The sequence below is a fragment of the Leptopilina boulardi genome, unplaced genomic scaffold (genome assembly GCF_019393585.1).
Source record: "Leptopilina boulardi isolate dan_hultmark-lab unplaced genomic scaffold, ZJU_Lbou_2.1 LbouV2_386, whole genome shotgun sequence".
Classification (NCBI taxonomy): Eukaryota; Metazoa; Arthropoda; class Insecta; order Hymenoptera; family Figitidae; genus Leptopilina; species Leptopilina boulardi.
This window is the reverse complement of record NW_026137958.1, coordinates 1656628-1676758: the sequence shown is the minus strand read 5'-3', so window position 1 is coordinate 1676758 and position 20131 is coordinate 1656628. Positions and strand designations below refer to the sequence as shown.

Sequence of the window (20131 nt, the reverse complement as noted above, 5' to 3'; positions counted from 1 at the left end):
ACAATAATAATTTTTGCTTACATGTACTGGCACAATTGGATGATAATAAAGAACAGTTTTATACGAGATCTATCAAAAATTATTATAAATATGAAAATATGATTGACATGAGGGGTAATTTACTTATAAATGATAAAAATAATAATAATAATAATAATAATAATAATAACGGAAAATTGTTAAGACGCAATGAGAGCGAAAATACGAGTTAGGTTGCTCGTTAGCTTTCTAATAACGTGGTTATAGTATGTACTATATAGAGAGATAGTTTGCGGTCACACACAGTAACAAGTCAGCGCACACAAACCGTGTGTAGATTCCGGATTCTCTCTTAAATGGGATACCTATGTTTACGTGCCATGTGGCCGAAGAGATATACACGTGAGTGCATCCCAAGACCAAAGCAATCGTACGTTTGCGACTTGACCAACCACACCCCATGTGGAGTCAATTCTATATAATGCCAAAGATTCTTTCTCTCTCTCATATATATATATGAAGAACTGAGAAAATACAATAAATAACGATGTCCAGCAGAGACAATATATATATATACGTGCACACTAGAATATTGGTTCATTAAATAGAGGTTAATTAACAGTTTCTTATCCACTCCTTTACAATATTTCACATTATTTTCAGCAATCAATATCACGATTTCATTATTTTTACTGTTAACAGAAGTTAATTTTTTTTTTATTTAACCGAATTTCGATAAGATTTTTATTAAAGAATTTTCATTTAGCAGTGAATTCTGAATTAATAAGGATATTGTTTATTTTATAGAAATTTTATTTAATCAGATTTTTATTAAATAATTTTTATTTCAACAAGGTTTTATTTAGCAGAATTATGATTTAGTAGAATTTTTATTTAATTGAATTGTTATTTAACCGAATTTTAATTCGTTTAATTGATCGTTTAATCAAAATTCGGTAAAATAAAAGTTCAGTTAAATAGAAAATCTACTAGTTCCAAATTCGGCTAAATAAAATCTTGTTTAAATAAAAATTGTTGAATAAAAATTCGGTTAAATAAAAATTCTACTAATTCAGAATTCGGCTTAATAAAATCTTGTTAAAATAAAAATTGAAAAAAAATTCGGTTAAATGAAAATTCTATCACATAAACAATTATTATTTTTTTTATTTTTATTATCAGGAATTTTCATTTAGCAGAGAATAGTGAATTAATTATACATTTATAACCAAATTTTTATTGAAGAATTTTTATTTCAATAAGGTTTTATTTAGCCGAATTATGAATTAGTAGAATTTATATTTAACTAAACTGTTATTTAACCGAATTTGAATTCGTTTAATTGATCGTTTAATCAAAATTTAGTAAAATAAAAGTTCAATTAAATAGAAATTCTACTAATTCCAAATTCGGCTAAATAAAATTTTGTTTAAATAAAAATTGTTGAATAAAAATTCGGTTAAATAAAAATTCTACTAATCCAGAATTCGGCTTAATAAAATCTTGTTGAAATAAAAATTGAAAAAAAATTCGGTTAAATGAAAATTTTAACACACAAACAATTATTATTTTTTTTTATTATAAGGAATTTTCATTTAGCAGAGAATAGTGAATTAATTAAACATTTATAACCAAATTTTTATTGAAGAATTTTTATTTCAATAAGGTTTTATTTAGCCGAAATATGAATTAGTAGAATTTATATTTAACTGAACTGTTATTTAACGAATTTTAATTCGTTTAATTGATCTTTTAACCAAAATTCGGCAAAATTTCAGTTCAGTTAAATAGAAATTCTACTAATCCAGAATTTGGCTAAATAAAATCTTGTTGAAATAAAAATTCAGTTAAATAAAATTCTATCAAGTAAACAATTATTGTTTCTTTTATTTTTAAGGAATTTTCATTTAGCAGAGAATACTGAATTAATATAGTTAATTGTTAATTTGACAAAACTGTCATTTAACCGAATTTTTATTAAACAATTTGTATTCCAAATTTTTATTTAGCCGAATTATGAATGAATATAATTTATATTTAACTGAACTTTTACTTAACCGAATTTGGTTATAATCAATTTTTATTTTATAATTATATTTTTGAAATGAAACTTTGCTTTATAAAAAAATACAAATTTCTTATAAAAAAAATTTTTAAACGACTTTTTCCCCTTTTTATTAATCAACCAAGGAAAATAATATGATACTGATATATACGGATAATTGAAAAGGAGAGAAAAATATCAAGATATAATCAAGTTTATTAAATGAAAAAAAGAACTCGAATAGAAGTAGTTAATCAAGAAAGGAGGTGGATTCAATATACACTGAAAAAAGGGTTTGGTATTAACAACCAAACGTTTGGTTGGTATTTAAGCAACCAAAATTGTTTTGTTGAATCAACAAAATTTTGGTTGTCCCAATCAAACTTTAGTTAGGACAACAAAAATCCTTTTTTTCTAATTTTGGTTGTGTCAAACAAATTTTGATTGAGACAATTAAAATTTTGTTGATTTAACAAAAAAATTTTGGTTGCTTAAATACCAACCAAACGTTTGGTTGTCAATACCAAACCCTTTTTTCAGTGTATCAGGGTCCAGAACTCGTACTTTAAATATAATTTTTTAAAATTATTTTTATTATTATTATTATTATTATTTTCGAGTCAAGTGTGTTAAACGATCCATCAGATGAAACACTTTGTATGAGGTAAAAATTTCCATAAGTGCTCGAGGGTTTATTTTGTATATATATATATATATATACCAATAGATATACCCGTATATTGCATCCCTGTGTGTGTTTACGCCCCTGATTGCACTGATAAGAGAAAAGAAACGTATGCAGGGCTAGAGTTCGCGAAGAGATCGCAGCTGGAGATTTGCTCGTGAGATAAGAAAATACGTACACGCCAACTGGACAAACTGTTCGAACCGAGGAAGCGAAGCGCGACTGACGTAATTTAAATTCCAAGGATCCTGCCGAGTTACTTTTCAAACCATAAAAGTTATAATACCATAATGCGCCCAGAATTCAATTAACGGCCCAACTAACTTTCAAATCAAAAAAAAAAAAAACATTCTAATTCCACTTCGAAAAATAATTTCATTTTTTATTTATAATTTTATTAATTTCTTTTTCTTGCCTTATATATAATTTTTCCATTAATTTATTATATTTAAATATTAATATTATAAATATTAATAAAATTTTCGACGTTTTTATTATTTCAATGCGTGGGAAGTGTTTTTTTTTTCTTTTTTTCCTGTGGCTCACACAAAGTGGAGTGTACACTTTTATTTTGCATTTGATGAGCCTCAAGTTAAGGGATCTCTATATACGATGGCGAATATAAAAAATTGGTGTACACTCCATGATATGTTTCCCCCCCTTATTTCTAACCGTTCGCAATTTAAATTCCGTGTAAACCGCCTTGTCCTTTTAACTGGGTTATGATACGATCGTTTTCTCGATAGTCATAAAAAGATACACGATCGACTTTCGCGAGATATATACACACAATCTGCTTTATAACGAGTTTTGATGTCCAGACAGTTGGTACACACACTGCACTGGTTGAAAACCGGATAGTCGAGACGTTCAATGAAAAGAATCGAGGGCTAAAGAGATCTTCTTGCTCCATTTATATAAATATATGAAAGCGAAAAATATAAAAATCAACGAAAAATCATCATGGGGGGAGGGGGGGGGGGCAAAAAAATTTATTCGCTTTTATATTTACAAAAGTTTCATTTTAAAAGAAATGAATCTTTTTCAATAATCAAAAGAAGTTTAGATAAAAAGAAAACTATCAATAAATTGATCGACGTGATTGAAATATTTTTCATTACCAAGAAGAAATAATAATTTTTACTAATGGTTGAAATTTTAAAAATTAAAATAAATTCACTTTTATTTATTGTAAATTAAATTATTAAAAAGTAAATTTTTATTTTGAAAATATTTCCAAAAATAATTAATTTAATTATTTTAATTAATAATTAATAAAATAATTTAATAATCATTCAATGAAATATAAATTATTATTACTAAAAGTAATTATGATAATCTGAAGGATAATAAACTACACCGAAGAAAAAATCCTCTTGTTTCAAGAGGATTCCTCTTATTTCAATGCATATTTTCCTCTAGTATATGCTGCAAAAGGATGTCCTCTAGGTTTAAGAGGATTGTCCTCTATGTAAAATTATTCCTCTTAATTTAAGAGGATACTCTTATTTTAAGAGGATAATATTATCTTAAAAAGAACTCTGAAATAATAAAAATGTAATCATCTAATTTGTATGTCATAGATATAATCTATAAAAATTAAAAGGAATAAAATTTGTTATTCCATGATTTACATCTATTTGAGTATAAATAAATTGAAATTGATTTTAATTTTTTTGAATAAATCAACTAAATCTATTTTTAATAATATTTTTATGCGCAAAACATATAATTTATTAAATTTGAAAATTTATTTTAAATCAATTTTCAAATAAAATTAAAATAAATAAAAATTGTAATAAAATAAATTTTTAAATAGCATAACCTCAAAATTATTTAAATTTTCTTAAAAAATTTCTTTTAAAAATTTCTTTTACCTACAACTAAAACTTTTTCACGTATGATATGCGATTTATGACGCGACGTAAATGATATGACGCAATCATCTTTGCGCATGAGCGACTTTCTATGGGAAATCCTCTTAGAATTTAGAGGAATATTCTTAAACATAGAAGATTATTCTAAATTCTAAGAGTATTATTTTTATTCTAAAAATATTATTCTGAATATAAGAGGAATGCTCTAGAATAGTCCTTTTGTTTCGATCCTCTTGAAATTAGAGGAAAATATTCTCATTTAAAGAGTAATACTCTTGTTTTAAGAATAAAATTCAAGAGGATTCTGTAAGAGGAATTTTCCTCTAAATACAAGAATATTTTTTTTTCGGTGTATCTATAAGAATAATAGTAATAATAATAATAATAAATTGCAATAATAATAATTATTATTAGAAGTATATTTATTATAATAAAAAAATTATTTGTAATAATAATAATAATAGAAAATAAATAAAAAATATAAAAAGTAATATGAAAATGGTAAAAAGTAAAATAAAAGAAAATAAGGTTGTAATACTGTTGTAGGTACAAAATGTTTGTCTTTTAAATGAAATAAAGAATAAAGGGGATGCGATCGTGACAGTGCCAAGGATGATAAAATCGCGTTTTCTCTCTCTCTCTCACTCTCTCTTTTTCGCTTGCTACCGACGACCGATCCGGCCTGAACGAATGATTAAATCACGATGATATCTCGCAATGTACCTCGTAAACATACAGCCACGAATTTATGATTACCTTTACAAACGAAAGACCTCCCTGTGACATTCAGAGAGAACATCTTCTCTCTTTCATTAAATGAACAGAAAACGCGGACATTATCTTTTCGCGCGCGAACAAAAATATCATTTTTCATATAATGTCATACATATAAAAATTATTTTATTTATAAATTTCTTTCTTTATTTTATTTTTTTTTTCTATTCGTGCTAGGAAATTTTCTTTTTGATCGAAAAACTAATTTTTGCTCCTAAAAAAAAATATCCATTTAGAAACTTATGAGCGATATTAAAAAAAAAAATCGAGTAATTTCGCGTGTAATGAACGACGTAAAAAAGGCGATCAAATAAAAAACTAAATTATATAATTACAAGGTAACGATCATTCATTTTGCGCGTGATATAGATGACTTTTAATTTGAGACTGAGCCAATTTTTTTTTTTATCTTTTAATTTTGGTTGCTAACGTAATTTTTTTTCGCAATAATTAATGTCTCTCTCTCTCTCTCGTGAAGTCGATTTGCCGTAAAGCATGAGGCTTCAAAATTAAAGAGTGGAAACCAGTAAAACCGCACGTAGTTGCGCGAGGCTATTGCGGAAAATAGTGATTTCACGGATGGACTCGATGAGAAACCGTGACAAAAAAAAAATAAAATAAACTATAGTATGAGCTTTGTAGTACACTAAAAGGACAGATTGCAAAAAGAGAGAAAAAAAAACGAAATTCTTTGAAAGAACACACAAGTGGCAACAACAATCAGCAATTTTGCTAATTTTCGCTGAAGAATTTTTTTTTAGAGAGAATTTAACGTTTATTTAGACGAGAAATATTTATTTGAATCAAATAAATTTTATTTAAAATAACCAAAATTTTGGTTAAATAAAAAAAAACTAAAAATTATTTTCTTGGTGAAAGAATATAATTTTTATAATTAAAGAGTTAAATAAATAAATAAAAAAAAAAATTCTAAATAGTTTTAAAAAATGATAAAAATTTTGAAAAAAAAAATGATATGCGATATAAAATAATATGTTTTGAAATAAATATATACCAAATATAGTTTAAGTTCCCTATCTTCTTTTCCCTTCATCACCGCCTTTCCTGTCTCTTTAAAGAACACAGGTGAGGTTGTTTCGCAGATGCATAAATTCGATAAGACCTCCCCGGTAGAAATGCAATGAGCTACTTACTTCAATAACAAAAGGGGTAGAAAAACCTTAAAGGAGAACGCGATACGAATGTTGTATATGTAAAAGGTTTGATAAATTATTAGAATTATAAAGAAGCGATTCTCCTTCATATATACCTTAATGCTTCTGCAGAATTAAATCAGACTATTACTTCAATATAAAACAAGGAGAGAAAGAAAACGAATGTAATGTGAGAGCGCAGTTTTGCGGAAAATTTTCGATAAAAGAAGAGAATATATTTTATATATATATATATACAACCCAAGGCATTTGAAATCAATGCGGATGTAAGAGAGAGATTCTCGTTAAAATACTCATTTACGTTTTTAAAATTAGTTATCTAAAACATCCCAAGGTAGCGGTAAATCGTCATCAGCAACAACCGACTAATTGCACTATTGATAACCGCACCGATATTCTGTTCCGCATACAATATATGTTTACGGAATATCATATTTTTATATTATACTTTTTCTATTTTTTTCTTTCTATTTTAAAGAAGAAGCTTATTCTTAAATTTAGTTTTATGGTAAAAGAAATTTTTTTTTATCACTTACAGATCGTTTTGCAGCCTCGGAGCCTTGACGTAAAATTTCCAAAGGCGCTGGTATCGACGGTCTTCCAAGGTACCAATCCTCTCGTGGATTATAGTTATCCAGAAGCTTCAGCAACCGCGGCACATTCACGTAATTGTCATCGTCGAAATGACAGAACCATCTGTAATAAAAAAAAAAAAAAAAAATCGTTAACAAATATTCATCATTCTTCAAGTAAGCTGACAAAAATATTTTCAAAAATTCAACAGCTCAAAATTAGTAACAAAAATTATATACTAAAATTATATAAAAACATTTTCTAAAAAAAAAATTTAGAGGAAAATTGTTTTTCTCTACGAATAAGAAAATTTTGTTTAGATGTATTTCTTTAACAAGAAGAAAATAAGAGGAAAAAATCACATTAGTCCGAAAAGAATAAATAGGTATATGACTTAGCCGAGTGCGTTAAAGCATCGCGTCACAGTTGTTATATAAGACAAAATTAGAGTTAGACGTTCGAGTCCCGAGAAATAAAATTTTTTTTTCTCGATTTTTTTAATAGAAAAAAAAGTTTCACAAAAAGTAAAGCATTCCTCTAGGGAATATTAGTTTTCCCACTGGAAAATTAACAATCAACACCGTTTTTTATACAAATACTAGCAACTCCGACGGCCTTTGGCCCTAACCGTTGCTTTTTAATTTATTACAATTATCTTATTAAATATTTAATAATATGCTTAACAAAATGCAAAAAGACCTGTACTAATAGAGAAATTTTCAAACAGAAAAATTATAATCTATATATATTTGTAAAATTTGTCTAAAAATGATAATAATTGTTGAATAATTTTTTTTTAAAACTAAAAACACTTTTTTTTATAGGTTATGTTCGTTTTTGATTCATGACAGCAGCAAACATTTACAACAAATAAATGCTTTGCACGTGTATATTTATTGCATTTAAGTAAGTTATGCAAAATATATATATGGAACAATAATTAAAGGTGATTTTCATTAACCCTTTGCGTCACAGTGGGTCGCTCAGCGACCCACCTTTGGTTTCTCACTATATTACAATTATATTTCATATGAATTCGCTTGAAAATCGTTACTCGGGGGTTTTCGGGGTCGCTGATTACGAATCTGACTTTAGTTTTTAAAAATTCAAAATGGCCGATCCAATATGGGGGACATAAAGTTGAAAATTGACTGAATTCGCTTGAAAATCATTACTCGGGGGTTTTCGGGGTCGCTAAATACGAATCCGATGTCAGTTTTTTTAATTTCAAAATGGCAAATCCAATATGGCGGACGAAAAAATAAAAAGTCAACGCATTCGCTTAAAACTCGTTACTCTGGGGTTTTCGGGGTCGCTGATTACGAATCTGATGTCAGTTTTTAAAAAATCAAAATGGCGGATCCAATATGGCGGACATGAAGTTGAAAATTTACTGAATTCGATTGAAAATCGGTACCGGGGGTTTTTCAGGGTCGCTGAATACGAATCTGATGTCAGTTTTAAAAAATTCAAAATGGCGGATCCAATATGGCGGACATGAAAACTAAAAATTGACTGAATTTTTTTGAAAATCGATACTCGGGGGTTTTTGGGGTCGCTGAATACGAATCTGATGTCAGTTTTCAAAAATTCAAAATGGCGGATCCAATATGGCGGACATAAAAAATTAAAAATTGGCTGAATTTCTTTGAAAATTGACACTCGGGGGTTTTCAGGGTTGCTGAATACGAATCTGATGTCAGTTTTTCAAAATTTAAAATGGCGGTTCCAATATGGCGGACTTTGAGTTGACTTTTCGAAAATAATAATTTCATTTTTTTTATCTATCCTGCTCTCAGCGTTACCCAGAACCAACGACGTAGACGTGGCAAGATTTTGGTTCCACCTTGTTTTTTTTTTATTTATTTTTTTTTTTTATTTTTATAAATTTTTTTTTTATATTTTTATTTATTTTTATATTTAAATGAATATTGATTTAAATGCTTTGAAAGGCAAAGTTTTTTTTACATTCGATTTTTTCAACCATCGAGATATTTCGATACATTTTTATGTGCTTAGTATGCATTGTCTTTTTTAAGAAAGAAAAACTGATAAATATAATTCAATTATACTGATAATATAATATAATTTTTCAATACCAGAAGCTGAAATAAGAATCATTAAATACATACTCATTATAACATATGAACTTAAATAAAATTTCATTTCCCTTGACAATAAATTCTGATCCGTATATAATAATACCACACATATACACAGTAGATTAATTTCTCGTGAGCGCAATTTAATTTGACTTTCTCTCGTTTATATTATGGTAAAACGTGACTAGTATACTGACAGGGGTTTCAGAGTTCATAAAACAAGATGAAATAACGTCGTCTACATCAATACTCGATCGGTAATTCTCACCTTGTAAAAGTTTCATTTTCGAGTTTCGTTTTTTTTTTTTTCTTATTCTTTTACTTTCTTTGTCAGTAATGACTCTCGCCGGGAAAGGGCATGGCGAAGGTAATAAAGTCAAGCACTAAAATCACACCGGGTTGCAAAATGAAATGACCACATGCTTGCGTTTTTCGCTGTTAATATCTGAACAGGTCCACGGGTGGTCGCGGATTATTTGTGTGTTATACATATATGCCTGTTTCACTCTTCTGACATCGTTAATATACCTGAAATTCCACCTTAATGGCACGATCAAGGTACACATATATATGTTTTTTGTCTTTATATATATATATATATGCAAAATTATATCTTTACGATGTCCTTAGATAGCCATAGAGGAGAATGACATACACGACGGTTTGTGATAATAATTAAACAGATTCTGATACGCGGTATTAATTAGTAAAAATACCCAGTTTTTTTTTTTTGCTATGAATTACATTTTATTTTTTATTTTAAATTTTAATTTAACTTTCTGAAAAAGTGAACTTTGAATATTTGAAGCCTTTTTGAAATGTACAAAAAAAATTTGCATCAAGTGCATATGGTGTGCAGTTTATACCCTGAAATTTACATAAATAACGTGCCAACTCAACTGTTCATGAACTTAACAGCTGCACGTGCAATTTAACATTAATTAAGGTACAACAAAATTTCAGTTATCAAGGTACTTAGGCAAAATTATATTTTAAAACCACTTCTGAATTAAAGGCAAACAAGAAAATGAAATTTAAATTCGTAAATATTATTTTTCAATAAAAAAAATTGAATATAATTTAGAAATATAATTAATATTCTAAATTTATTTTCTCAAGGACAAAAATTAATTTAAAAAAATGGAAAATAGTTAAAATAATAATATAGAAGAAAACAATTGAAAGAAAATAGTTTTAAAAAATTGAAAGTGAAAACTTGCTTTTAACCCCTTTTTTCTTTTTTTCTGCCTTCTTCATCGTTCTCATCGGTTTTTAAGAGGGTAATTTTTGTTGCCTACCACTTTTTTAAATGGGCGCGGCTTTTTTCCAAGGCGCATAAACGAGAGAGAGAGGTAACACAGACTATTGAACCAATTTACAAGTTTTCAATAAGTAATAAAAAATGTGCAAAAATTGGACGGTTTTTAAAAAAAAAAAAACGTGAAAGAAATTTTACATTACGAAGAGAATTGCTTTCCAGGAATATTTTAAACGAGAGACAGAGAGAGGAGAGAGAGTAAGCGTCAGCTGGATGATGTTTAACTTGAAGGAAAAATGCAAATGGGAGCACATACCCTCTCTCGCACAGTGGTTTATTATGCGTAAAGGGAAGCGCGCCATCTTTTCATTTTACAACGCAATTTTAGTGCGATAAATACATATATCCACTTCGTTTATGGTTCGTAATGCTCAAGTAACTCGATGCGAAAATGCATTTATTAATTTAAGTAACAGCATAATAATGTAGACAATGATATAAATAATCTCTTAAAAAAAATATATTTCATCAAGGTTGTTAGAGCTATTTTTCACCTGCTTTAATATTCACATTAACGAGACGTTTAAAAACAATAATGTTCTCTCTACTTTTCTACAAAAAAAAAAAATTGAAGAATATTCTTTTCCATTAAGAAGGGAAATTGTAAACTAAAAAAAATCTTATTTCTCCATATAAATTATGCAAATGTGCAATAAAATGAAATTGTTAACAAACAAAAAATAATGATAAATGAGGCCTAGAGTATAAATATCGAATTTTGAAATATAATATGTGCATATTCAATATTGTGTATATCATTGACATGTGTGCTAAAAAAAAGGTGTTTCAAAATAAACCGCGGATACTATTGCGTAAAGTAAATCATTAATCACTCAAGTTTCAGACGTTCATCAAATAATATGATTGATAATGATAAATAGAGCCAGATGATGACCGAGTCCTGCTTGAAAGCAGATACAATGAAACTCTTCATCAATAACACAATCTTTGATACTTCCAATCAAAAAACTTCAAAATTAGCTACGTCAATCGACGCTTAAAAAAAACAAATATACAAAAATCCAATCAGTCTTCAGGAGAATTAAAAATGTAATAATATTGACTTAATAATATATTACAATTATACAATACTAACAATAAAAATTATTATTTTATTATTATACTATAATAGTTATTATTTTTATTACTAAACTGTAATAATAAATTATTATTCAACAATAAAAAAAAATAATTCTACATTTTTCTAAAATTATTATTATTATTGTATTGATTGAAATAAAAAGAGGAGAAAAAAAATAAAAGTTTCGCTTGAAAATTAAATTTCCTGGTCAGTGAGAGAGAATAATAAAAGCGCATGAAAGAGAAAAGGATTACTAAAGTAGTTATACGTGTATATATATAGGTGGATGAGAGTAAATGAGGAGTAGTTAAACCACTAAGCAGTCGCGGGAGTGAAGTTAATTGCTATTATGGGTGTCTGCATGACGTATGAGATATATAAAAGAGAGCCGGATGTGCAAACTTAACCGAATTATATTTTTTATGACGCGTCTGCCCACACTCAATGTTCGCAAATACCATGGGAGCATCGAAGCCCTTCTTCCTTGTTCTTTAAAAAAAAAAAGAAAGAAAAATAATCTTGATGCTCAATTAAGCGTGAAAGCAAGAAAAATATAGTTTTAGACAAAAAACAATCACAAGGCCAAAAAAAAAAACTGAAATTAAACTCGAAAAACACAAATTAAACTGACAATTAGTTTATTAGAATCGTTAAGCTTATTAGGATCAATTATTAAATTTATTTTTAATGTGATTTTAATAATAATAACTAGTTTCGCGGAAACCATGATCTATTTTTGAGAAATCCGTGATCTAATTTCGCGGAAACGATAGTCTAATTCCGCAAATACCATGACCTGCTCCGGCAAAATCCGCGATATAGCTTCGCGAATTCCGCGAAATGCGTGATCTAGTTTCGCGGAAAGCAAGATCTAATTTCACGAATTCTATGACTTAATTCCGTGAAATCCGCGATCTAGTTTCACGTATTCCGCTACCTAATTCCGCGTAATCCGTGATCTAATTTTACGAACTATAGTTTAGCGGAAACTGTCATCTGATTTCGCAGAATTCGCGACGTAGTTTCGCCAAATGCGCGATTTAATTTTGCGAATTCCGCAAAATGCGTGATCTAGTTTCGCAGATATCGTCATTTAATTTTGCAATTTCCGCGATCTAATTCCGCGAAATCCATGATCTAATTTCACGAATCTCGAGACCTAATTCCGCGCAATGCGTGATCTAGTTTCGCGGAAACCAAGATCTAATTTCACGAATTCTATACGACTTAATTCCGCGAAATCCGTGATCAAAATTCGCGACCTAGTTTCACGGCAACCGTAATCTAATTTTGAGGAATCTAAGACTTTTTTTTTGTGAAATGCGCGATTTAGATTTACGAATTCCGTGATATAATTTCGCGAATTCCATAACCTAATTCCGCGAAATCCTCGATATAGTTTCACGTATTCCGCCACCTAATTCCGCGTAATCCGTGATCTAATATTACGACCTAGTTTAGCGGAAACTGTCCTCTGATTTCGCGGAATTCGCGACGTAGTTTCACGAAATGCGCGATTTAGTTTTGCGAATTCCATGGCCTAGTTTCGCGCAATCCGCGACTTAATTCCGCGAAATCTGTGATGTAATTTCACTATCTAGTTTTGCGGAAACCATAATCTAATTTTGCGGAATCTGAGACTTTTTTTTGCGAAATGCGCGATTTAGATTTACGAATTCCGTTATATAATTTCGCGAAATCCGCGATCCAGTTTCACGTATTCCGCCACCTAATTCCGCGTAATCCGTGATCTAATTTTACGACCTAGTTTAGCGGAAACTGTCATCTGATTTCGCGGAATTCGCGAAGTAGGTTCGCGAAATGCGTGATTTAATTTTTCGAATTCCATGACCTACTTTCGCGTAATCCGCGACTTAATTCCGCGAAATCTGTAACGTAATTTCGCTATCTAGTTTTGCGGAAACCGTAATCTAATTTTGCGGAATCTGAGACTTTTTTTTGCAAAATGCGCGAATTAGATTTACGAATTCCGTGATATAATTTCGCGAATTCCATAACCTAATTCTGCGAAATCCGCGATCTAATTTCACGTATTCCGCCACCTGATTCCTCGTAATCCGTGATCTAATTTTACGACCTAGTTTAGTGGAAACTGTCATCTGATTTCGCGGAATTCGCAATGTATTTTCGCCAAATGCGCGATTTAGTTTTGCGAATTTCATAGCCTAGTTTCGCGTAATCCGCGACTTAATTCCGCGAAATCTGTGATGTAATTTCGCTATCTAGTTTTGCGGAAACCGTGATTTAATTTCGCGAAATCGAATGTTACAAAAAAGGAGAAAATCCAATTGACTAGAAATTTAAAACAAATTAATTTTTATTTTTCTAATTTTAAAAATAGGAATGATTATAATATGATAATTTTGACGCGTAAATTTTACGAGATAATTATCAACTTGATTTACATTAAAATATGTCTATTGAGAAAATTAATGAGTGTGTGAAAAAAAATCAGATTTCATTTTATAGAGAAAGGAAGCTAAATATCCGGGCTCTCATTTGACTTGAGGCTCACAAATGGTTTCTTATATGATGAGAAACCATATGTGGGCGACTATGTATATATGTATTTATTCCAGAGAGGGAATCCTTGTCATTGACTTCCCACCTATACTAAAATGTTGTGTGTGCACCAGTTGCTTTAGTGACAGGTAATATGAATAGTTTGACCACACAATAAACGATTACCCTACAGCGAAATTTCGGTGATAAATCTCTTCCCCTTCTCTTTCTCTCAGAGACCAAAGAGAAAGAACCATTTTATAATTACAGAAAAAATAAAAACCGCCAGCTAAATTCTACAACCTTAAAAGAAATTATTTTTATTATTATTTGTCTCAAATAAATCCAATTAATATATTTATCATGGGTGTATGAAAAACGTTAGCTTATAATTATAAGCCAAAAATTTGTAATTCAATTTTAGCAGAATTTTGAAAAAAAAAGAACGACTTATATGAAAAGAAAAGAAGAAAATTTTACAATAATTTCAAGAAACAATATTCTGACGGATTAATAAGAAACAAACAGGAAGAAGATAAAAAAAAATATTGCCAATGACTATATAAAGGTAAAAGAACATGTCATCGTAGTTAAGAACGTGATTTCATGCCTCCTAATGCCACACCTGCTCATTTATATACATACGCCAATGAATTCACTCGGTCTGAGGATCAAAAAGTCAGGGACAGTGAGTCCTTGTCGTGATCACAGTGCGTAAAGAAGAAGCATCCTATATATATATATATATTGAATACGTATATATATCAGGTCGCCAACCCCGTGTGGTATACAACCCGAATGGTTATGGTAATAACACAGCGGGTCCCCATAAGTGCGACAGGGATCCATGGCGTGAGAAATTCCCAGCCCCACCCGTGAATGTGTGTGTGCCAGCCACGCGTACGATTTCATGGGGGAGGGAAAAAAGGAAGGGGGTAACTTTTTCGAAAGAAAAAAAAAAACCTCCCTCTTCAATAACCTATACCCGCTTATATACATAAATAAATGTACCAACATGTATATATGCACGTGTCCCGGATAATTTTCTACCGGGTGAACAAAAGAGGGATACTTGAATTTTCACTATAACCATAAAAGGAAACATTATTGTTCATTTTCGTGTGAGAGAGAATACAAAAAAAAAAATATATTGATAAAACATTTTATGGATGTCGATTTTATAGAGAATATTTCCAGAGGGGTTATATAATTCTCTCTCATGATTTCAACTTTTATGTTCTTGACGTTTTATATATATATAATAATAGTAATAATAATGATATCCCTCTTGGAAATGATTTTTTTTATTATCGGAATAAATAGAGAGTAATAGAAGTTTTAAAAGTAGATGTAAATTGTTAATTAGAATTGTAGATTTGCTAGTTGAGATTACAAAAGTAAAATTTATACTGTTCAATTTAAATTTATAGTAACAAAGGCTGATTTAGTCTCTAAATTTGAATTAGTTAAAAAAATGTTGACAGCAAAAAATCAGTCATTGATTCAAGCAGTAATATTTCTACTAATCTTGTATGTTAAAACTATCACCCAGGGAAAAGATTTCTTTGATTTAAAGAAACCAATTTCTTTTACTTGTTTTCTTTCATTTAACATAAAATTTTCTTTGAAACAAAAAAAGCTTTTAGATTCAAAGAAATTCTAGCATTGATATAGGGTCAAAGAAACATTTATTTGAATTAAATAGAAAATTTTTTTGAAACGAGGATAATTTTTTTTTTGAATCAAAGATAATTTGTTTATGAAACAAATAAATTTTCTTTGTATCAAAGAAATCTTTTTTCTGGGTGTATAACTAATTATTATTAATTACATTCACTTTTAGGTTTTCAGTTATTTTTCCACTAAAAATTATGGTAACTTTTTACTAATAATTAGTGTTTTTTACTAATTACTGCAGCAAAAAATCAGCAAAGATTTTACTAAAAATTAATTATTTTTAACTAATTCAGCTTTAGAGAATAATTTCAGACAAAATCTTAAAATATGATTTCCTTTACAATATATATTATAACAATAGAAGTTGATTTCTTTTTTGTGTGAAAAAGTAAGTATATATATATGGTACCATAAATGTGGATAAATGAAAAGAAGTAAGCTAAATTCATGCACGGGTGGATTCAATGTATATTAAGTAGGTATATTTTTTTTAAAGGAACTCCAGTACAAAATGTTGGCTACTGAACATAGGGGTGCGATGATTGAGGGTAAGCCCCTTTAATGTTATGGGAATGCTTGGCTACTTAATTCCCATTGGGTTATATGTGCGCCTTCCATAAAATTGCACAAAATATAAGAAGAAAAGAGAATTCACAATAGCAGTGATTCACCATAAATATAAAACTCGATTTCCTTATTATCAGAAAAACAATATATCCCATAAGAATAAAGACACAGAAAAAAATCTATATATAATAATGAAGAAATTTAGAATTCCATTTTTCAAAAATTCAAATCACGAAAATTAGTATTATAAAATTATATATTTATTAAACAGAATATAATAAAATAATAAAATTATAATACGATTATAAAAAAATAAAATTATAATAAAATAATAATAAAATTAAAATAAAATTACAATAAAATTATAAGATAATAATAAATAAAATAATGTTACATTCATCCAACTTGAAAAGTACAATAAAAAAATCAAGATAAACATACTCGTGATTAAAAAAAACGTGAAGCTAATGGTTTGTAAAATCGAAGATATAATTAAACTCCAAAGTTAATCTTGCAAGCAAAATTACTGCATAGAATCAGGTATTATAAAATCAAGTGAGGAAAATTATCGAATCTAATTTTATAACGGAGCATATTATAAGAATCGTGTTTTTATAAATTAGATGAAAAAATCTATTTCACGATCATGTTTAACAATATTGTGAAGGAGGGAAAAAGGTCAGGGCTGGCGTGTGCCACCGTTGAAAAGGGCGTGGTGAAACGCGCGGGTTATTCAAGGAAAGAGTGAGAGAGAAAGATCAAAGCCGACAAATGTTTATTAAATCACGATAATGTATACACGATCCTTTCACACATACACATAAAGAAAAAGAGTGAGAGAGAGAGAGAGATTTATTGCAAAAGATGCTGCTGAGGTTGCACAATAGCGAAGCAGAAATAACCAATTGTTTTCTCCTAAGCATTTACAATGAACCAAGGATTTATCGTACAAGTAATGTGTTTTGTCTGAATAGAACAAAAAATAAATAATAATTTCTCATACTTTCATATATTCATTTAAGGACCAATAATAATGAAATATTGCGAATCATTTTCCAAAAGAAAAATCATAAAAACTAAAATTTTAATGCTAATAAAAATTAATTTCAAATTTTATAAGAATGGATCAAACACGGGAAGAAAAATACAATTTTTTAATGACACTGGGAAGTAAAGAAATAAAATTTTCTGAAACATTTTTTCTAATCTAAAGAATTAAATTGAGATTCCTGGGAAGTATTTTCTTTTTATAAAAAAATAAAGCATATTACCAAACATTTTTTTTCGCCCTATACATATAAGCATAAATATTTAACAAGACGTGTAATCGCTTTGAGTTAGAGAATGGTTTCTATTTGAAATAACAAAAAGAAGACGCCTTTCGTGCAATTATGTGTTATTATATATCTGCCGGTTGAGTTAAGATCTCTTTTCCTTGTTTTTCCCCCCTCCCATTCTGTCGAACCTCATAGTAAATTGTGTATATATATATATATATATACATGGATCGATTGGCTTGAAAAGCCAATGTAAGATAATGCAAAGGAACGAGGAGAGTCGACGGGTAATTGCAGTCGTTTCTGGTCAAAGTAGTAGGTACCAAGTTTGCCGCAGTGCGCAACTGTGCAAATTCTAGGTGAGCTTTTATGTATATATATATATATATATATATATATACAAGTGCAGTAGAGTTGGGTTCCTTGTACAACAAGAGACAGCTTGACAGAAAAGAGTGAAGATCCTACAATCGTGGTACAAGTATGGTAGCATGGCAATGGTAACGAAACTCTGAAGGAGCAACGATGGTGAACGGGATTCGTTTTCTTGTAAAACGATTTTCGCGACGTATATAATTTCACCTGTTGAGCATCCGGTGCGAATCGATCAGACTCGATTTGTTCGGCCACCAACCCGACAAGTCGTCCGCCTTTCTAACACGGTTAACGAGAAATCTTTCACAAAGGTTCGCGAAAAATTTATTAACGAGCCATGAAAAGTTCTCCCGTTCATATTTCACACTCTCATCAAATATAATGAAGCACAAAAAAAAGAGGAGCAAAAAAAAGAGGTGCAAAATAATAAAAATAAATTATTTCACAAAAGTACTCACTCATTTTGAATGCATCTATGTATATATGTATTTGAATATTCAAAAACTCACCTAAAACAAAAACAAAAAACATTTAATTAGTAAAATTTTATAAATTTTTTACAAAATCTTAACTAGGTGCTTCATTTTTTTTTCTATATAATGTCACGATACATTTTTCGAAGAAATGGTAATCAAAAGTTTCGAATACAAAAAAAAAAAACAAAAGAGGTCGAAGTGTTTCGTCAACGAAAAATATAATCGTCACGAATATTCGTGATGTGAATAAAAAAAAAAATATTTCTCCTGAAAAGAATTTAGAAAAAAAAACAGTAATAAAAATATGAGCAAAATTACACACCTATTTCTTTTTTATAGTCGCTCTATTATTAAAAAAAAAAAATCCACTACTATATTTGACGTCAATCATTGAGAAAAAAAAATTAAACGATCTCGTGCTGTTTTTGATTCTCCTACCTGATAAATTAATATAACCTACTAGAAAATGAGAGCAAAAAAAAAAATCCAAATAAAGTAGCACAAAAGAAATATATTTTTAGACATTAAAAATTATCTACTCTATTTTTTTTTTAATTTTTTAATTAAAACAAAATGTTTAATTAAAAAATTCTTTTTAAAAAATATATAATAAAAGAAATAAATAAAGGCAGAAAAACCTTTTTTTATGACCGTTTGTACTTCTAAATAAAATAATAAAATAAAAATTAAATAATAAATCCATCGAAATTAATTGCATAGAACAAAACTTTTGTCAAAAACTTGACAAAATAAGATATATATATAAAATTGAAAGCTATCGCTTCATTAATGTCAGACACTGTACGCGCCGTACACTGTCTGCGCGCGCAACTTTGCGGATATATATATATCGTTTCAGATGTAGATAAACGATTCGATGTCTGTCGACGATAATCGAATTGAACGATCGAAAAACTGGCCTTAAGGGTACAAAGAGCGTTCGTTGAATTGCACGATCCGAGATATCGTCCTCGGGGAAAGTCTTATCACATATATATATATAGCATGTGAGGCCATTTCTACGCGTTAAACCATTAGCGCCCACGAGATCGTGTCCTAACGTTACGTTTCAACGTCTTTACACGATCGCCAAGAGGCAAATCTGTAATTTTTCTCAAAAAAAAAATAAAAAATAAATTCGCAAAAGATTCATCGATACATTCCCTTCAACAAGCGCTAGAAGCTCATTGAAATAAATTCATATGAGAAAAATAATTATTTCCTATTCGATCAATTATTAAAAAAAAAAAATTCCAAACTTTCCTTCATTAGGAAGAAAATTGAAAACAGAGACAAATTCATATTGTCAAAGGAAATAAAATTATAATTATTGGAAAAAAAATCCGTATAGAAATTGCCCTACCAGGGCCCTAGCAGGGAATGAAACGTCACATTTGATCAGGGCCAAATATGGATTTCCTAATCAGGGCCACATCAGGCGCGGCGTTTCATTCCCTAATAGGGCAGACTAATTCGGCCCCGATCTGGGCCCTGGCAAAATTTCTGCACGGGAATATATTTCCCTTCATGCATATAAATTTCTAATTTTTTTTTTTTTAAGATTTTTTTGCAAACGAACAGAGAGGCGTTGGACCAGTTAAAAAAAAGGCTCACGTATACATTGAGTG

The 20131-nt window shown here is 29.2% G+C and overlaps 1 protein-coding gene across 2 annotated transcripts in view; it reads right to left on the bottom strand.

Annotated features, from left to right (window-relative positions):
• The window catches only part of LOC127288455 (fringe glycosyltransferase), a 124511-nt gene that overhangs the window by 54781 nt on the left and 49599 nt on the right, over nt 1–20131 (bottom strand). For both annotated transcript variants that reach the window (XM_051315920.1, XM_051315918.1), the window contains exon 5: nt 7071–7230. In XM_051315920.1, coding sequence (XP_051171877.1) covers nt 7071–7230 — 160 coding nt within the window. The remainder of the gene's footprint in view (nt 1–7070; nt 7231–20131) is intronic.